Here is a 20,130-nt window from a genome sequence, read left to right as displayed (position 1 = left end):
GCTCAGCCACTTAAGCGTCCGACTTCAGCTCAGGTCATGATCTCGTGGTTCACGGGTTCGAGCTCCACGAAGGGCTCTGTGCTGACAGCTTGGAGCCTGGAGCCTGCTTCGTGGATTCAGCCTCCCTCTCTCCCTGCCCCTCCCCCGCTCGTACTCTGTCTCTCAAAAAAAAAATTTAAAAAAAATTTTAAAAACAATGAAAAAAATTTTTTTAGACTTATAAAAATAACACATGCTTCTTGCAATGAAACCAAATAACACAGAAGAAAAATGACAAGAGTAGGATGAGAACTTCCACCCTGGGTCTCTTTCCTTAGAGGCACAGACAGTTAAAAGCCTGGTGTCTATTGTTGTTCCATGGGGGTGCCGACACCCCCCTCCCCGACACACACCTAGTTCCTAGTTCCATTTTTTTTTTTTATGTTCATTTATTTTTGACAGAGAGACAGAGTATGAGCAGGGGAGGGGCAGAGAGCAAGGGAGACACAGAATCTGAAGCAGGCTCCAGGCTCTGAGCTGTCAGCACGGAGCCCGACGCAGGACTCGAACTCACGGACTATGAGATCATGACCTGAGCTGAAGTCAGACGCTTAATGACAGAGCCACCGAGGCGCCCCCCTCGTTCCATTTCTTTGAAGCGAAGGAAAGTGGGATCAAGCTATACACGTTGTAGAAGTTTCTGCAACAGGAACATTCCTAAATAATTTTATAGGTCATGTATATAAATACATCATATGACGGCCCGAATACGCACATAACCGCAATACCTAAATGCGTGCACATAGTTGCGTTAAGGACAAGATCTGGTGGTTTGTCTTTGCCATGAAGACGCGTGGCTCGATGTGACTCAATGCCTCTCTGTTGTGTAGCTCACAGTAATTCGTTGTATAAACATACAATGTAACTGCTCCCCTTCTGGTGGACATTTAGGTTAGCTCCAATTTCTCTCTACTGCAAATTACCAGTGCGATGAATAATCCTATACAGACACCCTGTGCATGTATGCTCGTATTTCAGGAGAACAGATTTCTAGAAGACGACCTTCTGGATCAAACGGTTTGGACCTTTAACATTTTGATAAGATATCAGGAAACTGCTCGGCAAACAGGTAGGAACAATTTATCTCTGCGCTGTCCCACTCCCCCGCCCTATCGACAGTAACCTGCCCCTTTAAATCACTACACTAGTCTGTGTCTTCGAAAAAACTGACCACGATTTGTAATCATTAGATGAGTTTACTGGTTTTATCATCTGGCTCCTCCAATAGAAGACAGCTCCCTGGGGCAAGGACCCTGTTTGCCTGTTTCCAGCTAAGTCCCCAGGCACAGAGTGACCCTTCAAAACACAATTGTAACTAACAAGCCTATACAGGTGTCTTTCCCACCCATATCCTCAACACTGAATATTATCAATATTTTCGATTTCTGCTCCTCTGACCAGAGTAGAAAAGGCTTGGGTCACCTGGCCTTGCTATCTTGCTGTGTGACCTTGCCCGAGTCACTCAACCTCTCCGGGCTCAGTTTCCTCGTCCGTAGCATGGAGGAGCGCTGCAGCCATGAGCTTCCGAGCGTCCTGCGGGTCCACCCATCCTAAGTGCCTACAGATGACAAGCGAGTTGGCGGGACGGTTCCTCCTCCGAGTCACATTTCCATGCGGTGCTGAGCTGGGCACTGCGGCCTTGAACTCTGTCTTGTTTCACAACCACTATTTAGGGAAAGGAGTTTTCTGACTTCCCCCTCTACTCAGCAGCAGGTCCCAGCCTTAAGTCCGCTCTGGGGAAGCTCCACGCCAAGTTCCCCTGGCCAAAGCCCTTCCTCATTAAGTTCTTTCAGATCTGTCTCATGTGCCCCCTCCCCCAGCCAGCAGTCTCCCACCAGGCCCTGCGGCTCCATTCCTCCTGGGGCAGCACCCGTGGGCTCCCTTTTAACTACGAGTTAGTCTGAGCAGCTCCGGGAGCACCGGTGTCTCCAAAGCCCCGTCCTCAGATGCGCTTCTGTCAACCCAGAAGTCTTGACCAAAGTTTTAGTCAGCAAAGAAAGAGAAGCTTCCACGGGGCGGCGTAGCCCTTGGGCGTTCCCTGTCTCACAGGCTCAGCTGGAAAGGATTTTGGCCTGCCCACGTGAGACTGGAAACGAGGGTGACCCACTGTCTCTGCTGAGACTGCCCTGGTTTTAGCACCGAAAGCCCCTCATCATGGGAACCCCTTCCGTCCCGGGCAAACGGGGAAGCCTGGCCACCGCACTGGAAACAGACCCATGCGAAGCACCGTAAAACAGGACACAGGCAAAGAGCAGGGGCCCTGGGAGGCTCCTGCCTTCTGTCCACTCTGTGACTCGAAGGTAAATTCAGTGGCAGCAACGAGGTATCAGGCAGGGTGTGTGGTGTTGGGGACAGTGAACAGCCAGACCTCAGGGATCACAGGGACGGTGCCGTGCAGCACAACTAGGTAACTTCTGATGAAGGGCCCTGAAGGTGCTGCGGAGGGGGTGGGTAGGCTCACGGGTCCGTGGCCACCTGGGACACCCAGCGTGAGGGCGCTCGGTCCCCGTCCATCCCCGGGAGGCCACTGAGCCCTGCTGAAGTGACACCGGTCCTCCAACTGGAGAAAGAAACATGTGCCTCGGCAGACTCTGGTGAAGGCAGGGGGCCCTGGGGGTCACCGAGGAGACTTTCTCAGCGGGACAGGAGGAAGGCGTGATGACCAAAGACCCTCGCAGTCACAAGCCGGGGATGCGGCATGATGTGGAGCAAAGGGTGCAGCTGTGGAAACAAATCCGGGTTCAAATCCCAGCCTGTGACCCACCAGGTGGGCAACCCGGGCATCTCTGTTAACTTGCTAAAGCCTCAGTTTACTCATCTGTAAAATGGGGGAGGGCAGTCACGACGGCACGCAGTTGTTGCACACGATGAATGAAGAAAAGAAATGCGTGTAAACCGCTTAGCTCAGTGCCACCACACCAAATGGGGTCCTGTGGAAATGGGGTCCTGTGGAAGGGCTCTGCCAGTTCCCACACCGTGGGGCCACCGGCTGCTCCCCCGGCCTTCGCTGCCTCGGTTTCTTCACCTAGAGAATGGGCTAGACAATTCCTGCCATCTCCTACATGAAGAGGCCTTGAAAAGCATAAAAGCCAAGAAAAAAAGCCGAGTTAAGGGTTGTTTTTAAAAGAACAGCAGGAAGCAAGAAAGAAAGAGGAGGACGGACGCCTGGGTGGCTCAGTCGGTTGAGCATCTGACTCTTGATCTGGGCTCAGGTCATGATCCCAAGGTGGTGGGATCGAGCCCCGTGTCAGGCTCTACACCGACTGTGGAGCCTGCTTGTGATTCTCTCCCCCCGCCCCCCTCACTCTATCCCCCTTCTCTCGCTTGTGAGTACGCTTTCCCTCTCTTAAATAAACAAACAAACAAATAAATTAAGTTGGGACTTGAGAAAGAAAACAAAAAGGGGGAAAGAGAGAGAGAAAGCGTGAGGACGGAAGTAAGGAGAGAGGTGCCGCAGGGTGGAGAGAGGTCTGGGAAGACAGTGGATAGAACGCAGGTTTGGAGTCGGGGTTGAGTCCTGCTTCTGCCGCTGGCCGGCTGTGGGCCTCGGGCAAGAAATTCAGCCCCTGGGAGCCAGGTTTCTCGTGTGTGAATGGGGACGGTCGTGATAAAGCGTAGTGCTGCATCCTACGAGGAACAGGTGCATGAGCCCCGGATGAGAGGTGGCCCGTCAGGCCGGGCCCAGCACAGGGCAGAAGCCAGCGCGGGCGCTGGGCGAACGGAGCTGGTTTTCATCGTGATCTCCCCTCGGTCCCACTCCCGCCGCCTGGCATCCCCGTCTGAAACGTGGCAGACCCCAGCCGGGCGGGGAGGCAGGGGGCAGCGCAAAGGCCACCGCCCGGATCCACTGGCCCGGCCGACGGATGGGGCAAGTACGAGCCGGGGAGAGCTCGGGGCTCCGGGGTGCGGCACCGCGCGAAACCCACACTGTCTCTGCCCTCGGGGGGTGGGGGGTGGGGGTTCCCACCCCAGCGGGGCGGCGGGCAGGAAGAGAAAACAAAGCGGACATCCACTTGGAGGGCGGAAGACCGCGAGCGCATCACTGAAAGGCGGAAGCCGGGCCCGAGAGGAAGGCGCGGGCCCAGGCGGGCCTCACCTGGCGTAGTCCAGCTGCGGCAGCAGCAGGCAGAGCCCCACACACAGCCCCAGGAACACGTCCGCGGTCAGGAAGAAGGCCAGAGTGCTGTCCGTCACCTCGCTGGACGCGGCCAGGTCCACCAGCAGGGCCACGGCACTGATGGTGCCCCCCATGGCTCCTCCTGCAGAGAGCACCAGAAGGTCAGGATGGGTCCACCCTCCCGGTCCCGGGCCCGCCCCCTCTCTGCTCAGGCTTAAAGGAACCAAGATAAAAAACTCCCCCTGCTGAGAGCCGGCTGCGGCCTCTCCCAGGATCCGAGCGCGGCCTGAGCACCCACCCTATGACCGTGTGGGGTGTCAGGCTCCGGGGCAGATGGCTTGTCAGTCTGTAAAATGGGGCTAATACTCGTCCTATCCATCACGGGAGGCCTGGTGGGTATATTGCACTGCCTGGCTGAATGGATGAGTCTGCCCACAACAGGGGATCGGGGTACGGATTCTCAAGGAGGCAGGAAGGTGCTTCGTGCAAAATGCAAACCACAAGCCGGTCGGCGTGGGCACGGGCTGCTCTGTCATTGCCACACAGCTCTGATCAGGGGGCACTTTTCTGCCCACTGTTGCACAGAGCAGGAGTGGAGAGGGACAGTGTAGGGCCTCGCCCACACTCCGCCCGACACCTCTGCGGCTCTGCAGGGAACAGCCCACTGCCCTGATGGACGACCCTTTCTCCCTAGCCTCAGGGTGAGCCTTCTTAGCCTGGGTGGGCCAGAGACTGGGATTTAAAAGGATGGCAAAGAAATGAAAGCTAGCACAGTCAGGAAGAGCTCAGACTCTGGAACCGGAACACCTGAGCCCAATACCGGTTCTCCCGCTTCTGGCGGCGTGGCCTCCAGTAAGTCACTGAACCTCTCTGGGCCTCCATTTCCTCATCTGTAAAATGGGGATGCTACTCATACCCACCTCAAAGGGCTGCGGTGAAGATAAAAACGGTTACTACACATAAAGCATTCAGAAGGGTGCCTGGCACACAGAAACGCCCTATCAAGCCTCTCTGATTCCCAGTTAAGCGTTTGGCTATTTCTGTCCCTCCTACATCAAAGCGGCAACAACAGGGTAAACCCCTTGCCAAGAGGGAGCCAACTTCCGAGAAGCTGTAATCCCCACCTGGGTGTTTTGTAAGAAATGGAGCTAAACTTCAGTAAGACACTTCCCGGCTGCCCTGAGGAAGAGATCTTAACATCACTGCCTATTGATTTCCCTCTCTCTCCCCAACTTGTAGGGAATTTACAATATTATCATCAACAACAAACCAGGCCTCGGGGAGCTCATCTTTCATGACTCCCTCCTTTTATCTCATCAGTTATGGAAATACATGCAAATGAGGGGTTTAAAAAAAACACCAGTCCAAAACAAATGAATTGTTCCTCAGATGCCAACACACGCAGAATTCACAGATGGGCTCCTCTGGACGAAAAGCGATGGGGGCCGGTGGGGTGGGGTGGGGGGGTCTCTGGGAGACGGGGCCACCTCCGATTTTCCAGGGGGAGGGACACCCGATGGGGGCGCCACAGAGTGATGATACTGGCTTAGGGCCCAGGGTAATTAATACTGAAGCCTGTGTACCAGAATTCTCCACTTTTTCAAAAACGGACTTTCTGAAAAATTCATAGGAGAGTCCCCTTTTCTAGAAGATTCACAGGTGGCCAACTGTACCTGAAAGGCCCCTTGCAGGATGGAGGGAGAGGAGGGGACAAGGACTCCTTTCGGAGACTCTGGTGATGATCAGGGCCATTTCCCTCAGGCTAGGAGTGTCCTTCTTGAAGCACTGCTAGGGGCTTATCGATTGTATTCCAGAAACTTAGAATAGGGACTCCTGGGTGGCATCCGACTTAGGCTCAGCTCAGGTCATGATCTCGTGGTTTCTGAGTTCCAGCCCTATGTAGGGCTCTGTGCTGACAGCTCAGAGCCTGGAGCCTGCTGCAGATTCTGTGTCTCCCTCTCTCTCTGACCCCTCCCTGGCTTGTGCTCTCTTTCTCTCTCTCTTTCAAAAATAAATAAATAAACATTAAAAAAAAAGAAAGAAAGAAAGAAAGAAAGAAAGAAAGAAAGAAAGAAAGAAACCTGGCAACGGGTCCCCTTTATTTTCCTTTAGGCCCCAGGATTTCCCGGGATACAGCCAAAAGCCTAATCTGATGGCGAAAATGGCAAACAGACTTGAGCTCACATCTGAACTCCGATCTGGTGATACAAACACCTCTAGTGGGTGAGTTGAGAAGGGCTCAGAGGCTCAGGAGGAAAGGTGCGGATCTATTAGTGATGTCTGGCACTGGCATGGGCACACTTGTGCAAGGTATTTGTCATCCCTGCCACGTACAGCCTGGCATGATTAATTAGTGGACACAGAGCAGATTCTTCGTGAAATTCTTCTCGGGTGGGCAAATGCTTACGGCATTCCCTCACACAACAGGGACGTGCCCAGACACCGAACAGGGCAGCTGGGCCCCTGGTTCTGCCTTAAGGGATGGTGTCTTCTGCAAAAGCACAGATTCTTACTGACCCACCTCCTTTTTATCTTGTTGGGACATCTGAGCGAGGGAGCAGAGCTGCCGAGGCCTGGACACCAGGCTTAGGATCAGCATCAAAGTTCAGCCAGAGGGGTTGGCCCGAGTCACACAGCTGCGTCCCCAAAGGATGCCAGAGTTCAAGGTTAATGGAGGTGTTTATTTGCTAGGCAGGCTATCGGCTGCTGAGAGGCTGGGTCTTGTTCATCTGTGAATCCCTGGCACAAAGTCTTCTATAAAATGAGAAAGGAAGAAAAGGGGGAGGAGCTAAGAGGAAGGAAGAGGAAAGACGGAAGGGGACAGAAGGCGCAGGGACAGGGAGGAAGGGGAGAAAGGGATGCGGTCCCAGGAGACGGCGCTTGGTAGGCACACATTCTTGCCAAAATTGGCTGCAACTGGCTTCCCTCCCGCCTGCTCTTCTTACAGGATGGTTTTCATGTTGTCCCGCTGTCACACGTGGGTCTGTGTCCTCTCCCCTCAAATCCAGGTGGGCTCGTGGCTACGGTAGACGTGGCCCTAAATGGCTTCCTCGTCTAAGTCATGAAAGGAAATGATGCTTCTGCCTGGGTCTCTGGGGATGCTCACTCTAGAGACCCAGGCACCATGCTCGGGGAAGCCCACCGCCGTCCCCGCTGACTCCTGCCCAGATCACAGATGTGTGGGCCAAAGAAATGCCCGTTAGTGTTTGAAGCCACTAAGTTTTGGGGTGCTTTGTTACCCAATAACAGATAGTGGACACACAGCTAACAGTCGTTTCCTTTTCTGGAAGGACCACTGCATGCTCCCCTCTGCCTCTTCCCCCCCCCCCCCCCGCCCCCCGCGTGACTCCCAGGGGGCCCGACCTCGTCGTCGGCTGCCTGGAGCCCAGCTCTCACCTGATATCAGCGCCTGGGAATTCCTCATGGGGAAGGAGCCAGTCATGCCGAAGACACTGCTACTGAAGACGGTGGACGTGCCGCTGAGGATTGCCATGCAGACAATGGTGACAGCAAAGAAGCCACTGGTCCAGGACGAGGTGTCCACCTTCACTAGCGCGGTCATCAGCAAGAAGATGGCCAGCATGACGGTCAATGAGGCCAGCACACGGACACGAATCGGAACCCTGGAGTGGGGATGCCAGAAGCGGTTAGAGATCCCCTCGGGGCCTCCCACGCCAGACCAGGGTTGGCGAAGGTTCTCAAGGGAAGCAGGTGAGCTCAGTGGCTGGGACGGCCCACTCTGCAGCCTGGAGGCCTGGGCCTGAATCCTGCCTTTCTGGCTCACTGGCTTGTGGCCTTGGGTCAGTGACTCCATTGCTCTGGTTTTGGCTTCTGCGTCTGCATGGCAGGGAGGAGAATGGATCCACCCGAAGGGAGGCTCTGCAGAGGGGAGGGTGCAGAGTTCAAGGGGAAGTATCAGCTCAGGGAAAATGCTCCTTTTCATCTTGCTTCTTTTCATCTTGCTGTGAGGTCCAAGGACAGGAGGACATGGGGGCTCTCGAGGCAAGTCCCCGCTCCCCCACCACAGGGCTGAGCCCCCACTGGCTCTGTCTAATGTTTCCACGGAGCAACCACCCTCTGGGCTTCCCTCTCCCAAAACTTAGCAGCGGGGGGAGGGGGGGAAGGGCAGAAAATCATCATCCTCATACAGCAATCACCCAGCGAGTACTTAATTTGTGCTAAGTACTCTTCGAAATGTTTTCTATGTGCTGGCTTGCTGAATCACACCAGCCCCATAAGACAGGCTCTCTCTCCTCTCCTGCACAGACAGGGAAGGAAACTGAGGTCAGAGACGCTGAAGAACTTGCTCCACGTCACTGGGCTGAGACCCCAGGAGGTCTGGCTCTAGTCTGTGCTCTCAGAATGACACTCTACCACGTCCCCGGAAGGAAGGAAATACGGGTGGTCCAGAACTGAAGGATTCTCCTGGGATGGTCTCAGTTGTCACGGGCAGCCACTGATGCCAGGCTACTGCACCCAGGGCGGACCCCCAACTGAGTAGGGTATACACTCCTCCCAGCCCCCATCTGCCCAGACACTGCCCTGAAGGGAGAAGCAGAGAAGGCTGGCTCTCTAAGAAACTGCACATTTTTATTCCAGGGAGTATATCATCTAAAGGGGCTGTTTAAATCATCAGATTAGACTAAGCTTTAAGCCGGATTGGATGTTTGCTTAATTTTCCCGCTAACCAGTGGGTGAGGGCTGGGAGAAAAGCCAGATTAGTTATACACGGGTATTTTTTTTTTTAATAAAAAAGAAAGACCTGAAAGGTAAAAAGAAAAAAAAAATACATATATATGTACATAAATAGGTGTGAAATGATGAGCATGAGAAGCAAGGATTTTTCAAAGTGCTTTTGCAGCCCCAGGCTAACTTGAGTTTTTTTCTGATCCTCGTTCTGATCCTCGCTGGAGGGAGAGCAGGTGCTGCCTCTGCTTTGTAAGGGGCAGAGGGGAGCCTGAGAAAGCGAACAGGCAGTTCAAGGTCGCGGCGTGAGTCCGTGGGGAGCGAGGATGAGGACCCGGGTCTGCTGAAGCTCTGTTAACACACCTTCTCTCTGGTGTGTTCATTCCACAAATGTGTGTTGGGCAACTACTGTGTGTCAAGCACTGTGATGTGTGGGACAGACAAAGGACAGACAAGGGACAGTGCTCCATCAGGAGGGCCACAGGGCATCCTGGGCACGTCCAAGGGGGCACCAAACCCACCCTGGGTGTCACACAGTCTTTTGGCAGGTGCTAAGCTGGAGTATAAGGTGTGTCGGGCTGTGAGCACACACGTCTTGTGAGAGAGAGAGCACGGCACGTTCAGGGAACTGAAGTGGCCTCTGGGTGCAGGTGAGACTGGGGGCAGAGACTGGAGAGAAGCAGAGCCCTATCCTGGAGGGTCTTGCCTCCCTGCTAAGTGCCAAGACTTGATCTCCAGAGTAGGGTATAGAGTTGGAGTGCAGGCTTTGTCTGCCAGCATCCCTTTACCCAAAGAACACTCTTCCTGGGGCGCCTGGGTGGCTCAGTCGGTTGAGCGTCTGACTTCGGCTCAGGTCATGATCTCGCGGTCTGTGAGTTCGAGCCCCGCGTCGGGCTCTGTGCTGACAGCTCGGAGCCTGGAGCCTGTTCCGGATTCTGTCTCCCTTTCTCTCTGCCCCTCCCCCGCTCACACTCTGTCTCTGTCTCTCGCAAAAATAAATAAACATTAAAAAAAAAGAAGAACCCTCTTCCTTGTGTGCCAAGTTGTTCTGGAGAGGTGGCCCGCCATATTGTCCACACTGACCCAGCCACAAATGATGATCACCCAGGTGATGAGTGGGTCTGGGGTGACTGGAGCGTCCCATGCCACCGGTCGCTGCACTGGGTTAGGGATTGGCGTGTGCGCCAGGCAGGGTCAGCCAGTCCTCCCCAGGACCGAAAGGTGGAGAGAAGTTCACTCTCTGCCATGACCGTGTTGGGGGCTGCTGGTTGCCACCTGGCCGGCTGCACGGAGAGAGGTCACATTTGGGATGAAGCCAGGCAGACACACACACAGAGCCCAGGGACGGTGCAAGAGAAGGAGAGCCCTGGGGACGTACGCAATCTCCTAGATCGGACAATGTGATCCCTTTTCGGGTCACTACTGTTTATTACCAAGAATGCCAACTAGCACCAAGAGGCACCTCAGCGTTGCTAGCTGGGGAGCAGCATGGTTAGATATTCCACCCCTATGCCTTGCCTCTACCAGGAAGCAGGCTGCAAGTGACAGGTAATTAACACGCCCCAAGAGCAGCTTTCAACCAATGATGGGGAAGTGGGTGGATAAACACCCCAGCTCCCTCCCCCTCAGGTGTGTGCTCCACACTGGCTCCCAGAGTCCCCGGGTCCAGCTGGGTCACTCTCTATGGGAGCTGGTTTGATAGGCATCCTGTGTTAGCAGCCTTCTCCTTCTATCCCTTTTCTCCATTCTTCTACCTTTACTTCCCAAGTAAACTCCTCTCACTTAAATCCCTGTTCCAGGGGCTGCTCCTGGGGAACCCCACACCAGGATGCATCTTCCCAGGGTCTGCAGGGGCCTCACCCTGGGCAGGAGCTGATGGGCAGCAGATGGGGCACTTGGGCCCCTGGGGGCCCAGAGTATTGGGTGTAAGTGCACACCAGGTGCCCTGGAGGCTGTGGTCAGGCCTTACCTCTGATGCTTGGGGTAGTTCCACACATCCGACCTTGTCACACCGTGCCCCCCACCCTCTCCCAGCAACTGGAACTGCCCCAACACCCCAAAGTTAAGAGCTAGCAAGGGCACACAGCCTGGTTCAACATAATGTTCCAGTTTACGGTTATAAATGTTAAGGAAATCAAGTGGAGAGAGAGGCTGGGGACCGATGCCGAAAAGCTTTAACATGATCCTTGGGGCAAGAAAAAGGCCCAGGACAGCCTGGGAGACATGAGGAGGACAGTGGCCCGTCTTGTTCTCCCACTGGCCCAGGGTGGGCACAGGGCCCGGGAGGCACCGGTGAGCATCTAGTAAATGCACAAGCAGGCAAGGGCTACGGGTAGTGCAGGGAGGCTCTCACGCTGGGCCTAACCCCCGGTCGCTCTCTGCTTCTTGACCCCCTCAGCATAGCAGGGAGACCCCTGGGAGCACTTGCAGCCCTTGAAGCCAGCCTCGGAGAGCGGCCTCTGCCTCTAACCACCTCCTCCCAGACCAGGCCTAAGATGAAGTCCACCCCAGGAATGCTGATGGCATCACGGGAGCTTCTGGGGCCTGCCACAGCACAGTAATTAGTTGCTCCAATGGGAAGGTTGCTTTGGAGAGAGCTGGGGGGCTTCTCGCCCAGCACCCCCGGGGGCGGGCAGCCGAGGGAAGAGTGGGAGACGAGGAGGTAAATGCCAAATTCAGGACAAGAGCAATGCAGTTCCTGCTCCGCTCTGCTGCCCCCACAGGCCCCTCACCTGCACAGGCTTCCTTCTTACCTGCGAATTACCTGCCGCAGGACCCTTTCTCCTCCTGATCCCTGATCCCTGGGCCCCAGGACCTCAGGGATCTTGCCTGGGGCTATTTTCAATGCCCATAAAGCTTTATGGCAAGAAGCCCACCCCATAGGCACTAAGGGGGTGGGACAGGCTGGCTTCACTCTGCTTCTTCCACTTCGGCAGGGAGCGTGGCCCAGGGGACGGCGATGCCGTTAGGATTGTGGGGAAAGTCCAGGCAAATGTTGCCCTGGAGTCCGTGGTTCTGCTCTCGGACGGGGGATAGCCAAGATGACTGCTTCAGCCCAGGGACCCTGGGGCAGGCCACGTTAATATGAGATTCTTTGAGAGGGCTGCCAGCTCCCCACCCCCTTGCTCATGAGGGCTCAGCACCCCAGGGGACTGATTTCTTCATAAGTCTCTCAAATGTAAATCCTCCTCATAAGTATTTATGATGCTGCAGATTTAACATAATAAAACACTTGGAGATTATGGATGAGCCAGTCAGAGAAAGCCAGGGTTCTCCAGGAGGGGAAAAAAGGAGACATTTCAATCTCGCACATTAAATAAAAAACAGCTTAGCCCCAAACCATCTTCCCACAACCCAGAAACAGATGGAGGCCTGCGAGCATTCCCCACACTGCCCTCGCCCTTCTGCTAGAGGCAGGAGAGGGACAAGGGCAGGTCCTGGGGTGGGCTGGACCTTCTGGAGGGTGCCCTGTAACGTCAAGCCTTCAGAGCCAGCTCCCTGCCTGACCTCGGGAGGGTGGCTGCCTTGGCCATCCACTGTCCCCGCTACAGACAGACCTAAACCTTCACCACCTCCTTCCTTCCGGGTCTGTGATGCATCTCTGGCTGTAGGGAGGGGCTGGCAAACTAGGAGGCAAGTGGTCCAGGGGTTCCAGGTACAGGTGTAGGGTGAGAAGGGTTCCAGTTCTCATCTGGCTTCACCCTGCTAATGGCCATGTGACCTCCGTGAGCCTGCTTCCCATCTATAAAACAAGGTAACAAGTTTCCAGCTCTCAGACTGTTGTAAGGATTAAAGGAGATAATGCTCGGGGCGCCTGGGCGACTCAGTTGGTTGAGCATCTGACTTCGGCTCAGGTCACGATCTCACAGTTTGTGGGTTCGAGCCGCACGTCGGGCTCTGTGCTGACAGCTCAGAGCCTGGAGCCCGCTTCGGATTCTGTGTCTCCCTCTGCCTCTCCCTGCTTGCACTCTGTCTCTGTCTCTCAAAGTTGAATACAAGTTAAAAAAAAAAAAAAAGTGCTAACTCCTCTTATTAGAGATTACTCTCCTAGATCCCTGTCACTGCTGGCCCCTGACACCACTGCTGACCCCTGTCCTGGGCTGGCTTCTGGCCTGCTAGACCTCACGACCACAGAGGAGGCACTCCCAGGTACGATGCCAGCTTGGGCCATCCCTTACTGGTCCTGTGGTCTTGGGTACATCTCTTGACTTTCACCTGAAAAGTGGCTAATGTCATGGCCTCCCTCCCGGGTCGCTGTGTGTCACCAGGTGTCAACCCTTTGTTATAGTTCAGACAATGACTCCAGATCTGTCACTTGTACGAGGCTGGGCTATCCCTGCTGGACAAAACCGCATCCCTAGGGCCAGCCAGGCGAGTGAACAGAGAGGATCATGAGAGTCCTGAAAAGGAGGGGATAGTGAGAGATCCAGGGGCTCTCCACCACGGCTGTCACCCCCTCATCATCCTCCTCCTCCCTTTGTGTCCCCTTCCTTTCTTCCTGCTTTCCCTCCTGTGAGCCTCTGCCAAGGACACAGCTCTTCCCTCCAGGGGCTGGCAATGCTGAGGGGACACGTGGCCCTGCTCTGAGCTCCATTCCTCTGCCTCCTCCTGGAAGCGGGGGGGGGGGTCCTCTGGAGGCGGCACCCCACCTTTGAGGACACTGAGGGTAGCCCTGTGCACCAGGGGAAGGCACAAGGAGGCAGGTTAAGGGTCAGCTGGTTTATGATTGGGGTTGCAAAGCCCTCAGGCCATCTGGACACCATTCTGCTTCTCGCTCTTACAGCCTGCACCTTGGTTGTAAAATGGGTGCAAATCCTTTCACTTTCCTTCTCTTGACAGGCGGGTCTGTGTCCCCTTGAAACCAAGTGGGCTTGGTGAGTGCCTTGACCAGCTGAGTCCAACGTCAGTGCCACCATGTGGCTACAGAGACCTTGTAGCTTCTGCCTTGATCTCTTGGAGCACCTGCTCTTTAGCCACACCACGAAAAATCCTCCTGCCTGAGGCCAACTTGCAAGAGACCACGGGGAGGGGAGGGGAGGGGAGGGGAGGGGAGAGGAGAGGAGAAGGAGACAGGGGCCGGCGAAGGCCCAGCGGCTCCAGCCCAGCTGTCTGCAACCACATGAGAGACACAAAGCCAGAGCTCCCAACTGAGCCTGATGACTCCCAGATCCTGAGCGATACTAACCACGGTTACGGTCTTAAATCAGGGTGCTTCGGGGGCATTTTAGCGCAATGACAGGGGATTGGAACAGCCCCATAGCTTATGTTTGGAGAGACCGGTCTATCCAGGCTTAGCACATGTGAGGCACAGGTGCTGCCCTCTCTCCTCCCATGCACGGAGCAGACATCACCAATCAATCGCAGCACACTCCCTGCGGCCGGACCTGCCTCAGGGTCCTGTTCCACCCGAGATCCAGGCAGTCACGATAAATGTGGCTGCACTGAGTGAAACTGATTGGCCATCGGTGAGCTAAGGTTTCAGTAGGCTGTGCCCAGAGAAGCCCAGGTCTCTGGTGGTAACTCAGGGGCAACGTAGGCAGAGTAGCTAGGGCTGTTGCTCTTGTGAACCTAAATTGACAGTGGATGGCAATAGTCCCCCAGTGGGACTAAGGGCCATGCTAACTTGCCTGGCTACTTCCTAAATCAGTCCTTTCTCCACAGCTCTCTCCCGGCCCCCACTCTAACACAGTGTCAGACGTTCCCCACTGACCCTCTGCGAGTGGTCAACACGTGAGCCGGTGACCCATTCCCCCGGAGCGAGAGCCAGGATTGGGGGGGTGCCAGCCTCTCAACTTCCCACGGCTCTCAGAAATGCTTGGGAAACCAGCCTCCCTTGTTCCCCAGCCCCCCCCCAACCCCCCGCTGCCATCTACATGCTGTCCTTTGGTTGCTAAGTCTGCGGCCCAGGTAGCTGTTGACAGGCTCCCATGAGAGGGAAAGGAGGAAGACCCACGTCCCCACGTGCCTCCTGCTGGCTGCTGACACCATGCCACGGCGTGTGGCTGGGAAGTGAAAGACCAGCTCCCCAGCTGGGCATCCCATCGGGAGGTCACGGATCTGACTTCTCCATCGTTATGGAGGAGTGTGGGCTGCCTGCCTCCTACTTAGGCTGCTGCCCTTGAAGCCGGCAGAAAAGCAGCCGCTGTGAACGAAAGGCAAGTGGAGACGCAAGGAAGTGAGGGTCAGGGGCTGGCAGAGAAAGGAAGTGGCCTACCTGTTGACGAGCAGGAAGTTCGCCATGAGGCACAGCACGGAGGAAACGGTGGAGGCAACGGTCAGGTAGCTCTCAAAGTAGTTCTGCAAGCACAGAAGTGAGGAGGCTGCTGATGTCACCCGGGAGGGACGGGAGGGCCCCACTCGAGAGCGGAGCCAGGGCCCTCCTGGGGGGCTTCTCCCCGCTGTCTTCAGATACGACTGATGGATAAGTCTAGCCCAAGACGGCATGGGCCCGCCTCTTTACGACCCAGGACCACTTACTCGGTCACACGACAGACGCCAACATAAGCTGTGCTAAGTGCTGGGGACACAAGTTAGGATAAGACATTGTCCCTGCCCTCAGGCCCCCCAATGCTCTGCAGCCCACACTCCCACCTATTCTTTTTTTTTTTTTTCCCACTCCCACCTATTCTACGTGTCCATCCACAGGGGAGGCAATGGGGACAGGACTCAATTGTGAGCACGTATACACAGAAAGACTGTGCCCCACCGGCCTTCTTTGCCCACTGCCAAATTTCAGTTATCCAAATGCGTGTTGTGACCCAGCCACATTCTCATGTTCCTGCAACCAAGCGAGGCCTCTGAGAAATACACCAACCCTGGGGTCCCTGGGTGGCTCAGTCGGTTAAGCGTTGGACTCTTGACTTAGGTTCAGGTCATCATCTCACAGTCGTGGGATCGAGCCCTGCATCGGGCTCCTTGTTAAGCACACTCTCTGTCTGTCTCTCTCAAAATAAATAAACATTAAAAAGTTAGTTTTTTTAAAAAAAAAGACATACACCAAGACTGATCCCTGTAGGGAAACTTTGTTCCAACTCTGGATTTGCTTCCTCAATAGAGCTGTTACCCAAGGTCAAAGCCATTTTGGAAAATGGCTCCTAGACTGGCCAAGATGAGGACAAAGGGCATTTTTCTAGAAGCAGTTCTGGGTTATTCTAGACGAAGTGTACATGAGACCACACGACAAAGAAATCCTGATTATGAAAGCTATAGGGCAACTGTGTGTGTGTGTGTGTGTGTGTGTGTGTGTGTGTGTGTGTGTGTTTAATTTTTTTAAGTTTATTTATTTATTTTGAGAGAGAGGGAGAGCGAGAATGAGCTCGAGTGGGGTAGGGGCAGAGAGAGGGAGGTAGAGAGAACTCCAAGCAGGCTCCACGCTGTCAGCACAGAACCTGACTCGGGGCTTAAAGTCATGAACTATGAGATCACAACCTGAGCCGAGATCACGAGTCGGACACTTAACTGACTGAGCCACTTAGGCACCCCAACTGTAAGCGTTTTTCGAAACTCAGAGAACTGTCCACTCATCAGAGTAGATTTTACTGTGTATCTGGTATCTCTCAATATACCTGTCTTAAAAAAAATTAGAAAAGGCTGACAGATCTTGGCTTGGTATGTTGTATGTTCCACCACGAACCCCAGGTTGGTAACGATCATGAGTTCTGAACCGTGGTAATAGATTACACGTATTAAGCATTTACTGTGTGCCAAATACAAGGGCTTTATATGAAGTATATTGTTTACTCTACAAAACAAAAAAGAAGCTGTGAATATTCTACTCTGGAAAGCTCACCAGATTGACTTCACTGAGGAAATATTTTGAGTTGCAAATGTGCCAAGCACAAAGGACAATGTGTGCAAAAGCTTGCCAATGTGCAAAGAAGTGTGGCGACTGTAGGGATCACTACGGAGAATGAGACATGCTTCTTGCCCGTTAAGAACGAAGCATCCCACTGGGAGTGTAGGATAGAGTGTGAAGGTATTTTCATCTCAAAACACCACAGGGAGAGATGTCAGAATTCTGTGGGGTTTTTTTGCCAAGTCAGAGGTAGGAGCAGTGTGTTCTATAAGGGGTTCCGGATGGGGGAGTGGGACCAGGAAGGCGGATCACGAGAGAGAATGGGAACGAGTACCAGTTTGGGGAAAGGTCCCTGAAGCGGTGGGAACGGAGTCAAACCTTGAAAGAGAGGGTCAGATCTGTCCTTTCTGGGGGAGTCTGACAGCAGCGTGGAGTGCAAAAGGAAAGATATCATAACGAGCTCCTCCTGGTCTGCAACGGATTGTTCCACGGTCCCTTTTTAAGCCTGCAGAGTGCTTTGCGGTCTTTGAAATCTGCACCCTGAATATCAGGTTGTGGTGGCCTTGCAATTAAAATGATAATCACAGCTAGTGCGGTCCATCAACCATGAGCCTTAGAAATAGCCTTCCTCCTTTGAGGTGCTACCTCATTGTTCCTGCCCTGATGGGCTCAGTAGAGCCTAGACTGGTCCGAGGCACTCAGTCAATTACGTCTTGACACAGTGGCTGAGCCTACGTGAGGCCAGGCAGGTGGCAGGCGGGAACCATGGAGAAAGGCCCCGAGGAAGAGACAGCTGCAGGTGGGGGCCAAGCCTGCCCCAAATCCGAGCCCCCGGCGAGGCTCCCTTTACTCAGTGGCTGCTCGCTCCGTGGCCAGTCTACAAACGACCATCACATGGGATGCAGAGTCTCTGTCTTTGTTTTTTCAAGCAAGCTCAGGTTCCCTGAACATTTTAGGAACGGGGATTTTCTAGGTAATTGAATGTTCTGGTTTGTTGATATTTAAGCAGAAAATTGTCCTTTTAATGTTGGAGAGGGTTTTAAATATTGACGCCCAAGTAGGGCTTATGACTCCCTTTCTGTTGACAGAGCTCCTTTTCTCTGCTTCACAAAGAGCACACAGAAGGGGCAGAATGGACTTGACCCTGGGCCATTTTTCTACTGGTACAGATTGGGGACTGCAGATGGTTATGTGGGTTGACTCAGCATACCCCAGGGAGCTGTTTTTTTTTTTTTTTTTCAACTTAGTTCCTGATATAAACATGTGGGCGGGGGGTTACTTACTTGCTGCTTTTGCCTGTGAATAGAGTTCTAGCAAAATGAGGTGTGGTGGGCAGACCCTCCCGATGGTCCCCACAGTCCCAGCCTCCTGTGTTCACACCCTTGTATGTGATCCCCTCTGCTAAGTGGGGGTGGGACCTGTGACTTGCTTCTAACCAAGCAAGGGGCCGACACCTGTGATCGTGTGTATGGGGGTATGTTACAAGACATGGTAGCACCTGTCTCGTTGGACTCCTTTCTTCTCTCCCTTGATGGCTTAGAGGGCACAAGTGGCCATGCTGGGGAACCCCATGTGGCAAGAACTGACCCCCAGTTGCTCAGAGAGGTTTCTGGCCAACACCCAGCAAGGAACTGAAGCTCTGAGTCCTACAACAACAGCAAGGAATCGCATTCTGCCAACAATCCATGTAAGCCTGGAAGTGATCCTCCTCCAGCCGGGCCTCCAGCGAGACCACAACCCTGGTGACCCCCTTGATGGCGGCCGTGTGAGACCCTGAGCCGAGGGCTGTGCCCCGCCCCCTGGACCACAGATACCGTGGGGTAATAAATGCGTTATTTTAAGCCACTAAAGTGGGTAGTATTTCGTTACACAGCAATAGATTCCTAATTAAAGAGGGCTTTAGACAGCTGAGGTCCTGCTATCGGGGTTTTCCTGAATATCGCCAGCTTCTTGTAGTTTAAACTCAGCGTCTCATCGGAAACAGGGACGGCTAAGCATGATCTTGCCAGACACGAAGACCAATATGTCTGCCCACGAGGGGGACAAAGGTTATGCTTGCTGAGGTCCTTGTCAAATCCTCTGAAATTAGGATCCTTTTTGCGGGTGGCGTGCACGGATTCCAAGAAACAGGACTCAGTTCATGGGCCACCGCCAGATCTGCTCACCTTGCCTGGCTCTCAGGACATCTGCCTCACTACCTGACCTCCCGGTCATAAAGCCACTGTCACTGCTGCCCCCAGAGAAGGAGCCGGCTGCTGAGGAGAGACCCCTGTGCCCGGGTCCTGGCGGGGCTGCGTCCCAGAGGCTCTTGCTCCCCGGGTGACGATGAGAAGGGTCAGGTGACACTCTCCGAAGTCGAGGAAGGCAAAGCCCCGCGAGGCAGGCTGTGACCAGTGAGAGGCGGGAAATGGAAAGGAGACAAGAGATAAACTTCTTGACTTCCGTCTCTCCCGACCAACTGTTCAAAAATGCGGTGGGCCCACGTGGCTTCTCTGGATGTGTGCTGGGCGCCTGAGCAGCCAGCTGTGTTTCGTCGCAAAGCTGTGGCCAGCCCAATAACGCTGCGGCCTGCGTTTTCTCTCTCTCATCTCCGCCTCACTTCCCTTTTCCCTCACTCTTGCTTCCCTAGAACTGCACACCCTGAGATGGCATTCGCATGGAACGTGTGGCCTTGGGCTCCTTTCTAAGAAGCATCCCCCAGTGAAGGCCCTCCTTTCCATCCTGGATGATGCCCTTTGCAGGCTCGCAGCCGGCATTTCCCTCCTGGGTTCATCTCGTTTTCTTCCAAGGGATGTTGGGGCCACCGTCTCCTATTTTACCCCAGGAAATGCAAAAACGTTTGAATACTGGTTCAAAAACATTGGTAACAGGCCTGCCCCCTCCAAAGCAACCTGTCATCTCCATCCCATGGGGCAATCTTATGTCATGCGATGGCTGGGGATGGTTCATGCCATAGTTCGCCTGCACTTGGGACTGGCTCCTAAGAGCTGCCTCAAAAGGCTCTGTTATTTATCACACCAGGTGCCCCCCAACATGACTGACAAACGTGACCATGAACAGGGTGAACCCAAAGACCCCAACGGCCAGCTCCAGCCACGCAGGAGTGCAGGAATGAGGAGAACACTGGGGCAGTGGCACCAGGCCACCTCGGGTGACAGCGGAGGCTATGCTTTCCACACCCACAGGAGGCACCAGTCCTGAAGCTATGATATAAATGAAGCTCTTCATAGTTATGCAACACGGCAGCCTTGTTTTTGTTTTTTGTTTTTCAAAGGTTTGTTTATTTTGGAGAGAGAGCGAGTGAGCACGAGTGGGGGAGGGGCAGAGAGAGAGAGGGAAACAGAATCCGAAGCAGGCTCCAGGCCCTGAGCTGTCAACACAGAGCCCAATGTGAGGCTCGAACTCATGAACCATGAAGTCCGAAGTCCGACCCTTAACTGACTGAGCCACCCAGGGGCCCCACGGCATCCCTGTTTATACAGTCCATGGAAAA

General features: G+C 54.3%; 1 protein-coding gene across 1 annotated transcript in view; it reads right to left on the bottom strand.

The window, feature by feature from the left end:
- SLC29A3 (solute carrier family 29 member 3) overlaps positions 1-20,130 on the bottom strand; it is a 43,085-nt gene that overhangs the window by 2,812 nt on the left and 20,143 nt on the right. Inside the window, exons 3-5 of the mRNA XM_019444445.2 lie at positions 15,057-15,139; positions 7,553-7,779; positions 4,136-4,298 (exon numbers count right to left, since the gene is read on the bottom strand). Of these exons, the coding sequence (XP_019299990.2) occupies positions 4,136-4,298; positions 7,553-7,779; positions 15,057-15,139 (473 nt within the window). The remainder of the gene's footprint in view (positions 1-4,135; positions 4,299-7,552; positions 7,780-15,056; positions 15,140-20,130) is intronic.

The sequence above is a fragment of the Panthera pardus genome, unplaced genomic scaffold, assembly GCF_024362965.1.
Source record: "Panthera pardus isolate Hobbes unplaced genomic scaffold, ASM2436296v1 HiC_scaffold_22, whole genome shotgun sequence".
In the NCBI taxonomy this organism is placed as follows: domain Eukaryota; kingdom Metazoa; phylum Chordata; class Mammalia; order Carnivora; family Felidae; genus Panthera; species Panthera pardus.
The sequence above is the reverse complement of the archived record's forward strand: the minus strand, read 5'-3'. Positions and strand labels throughout refer to the sequence as shown.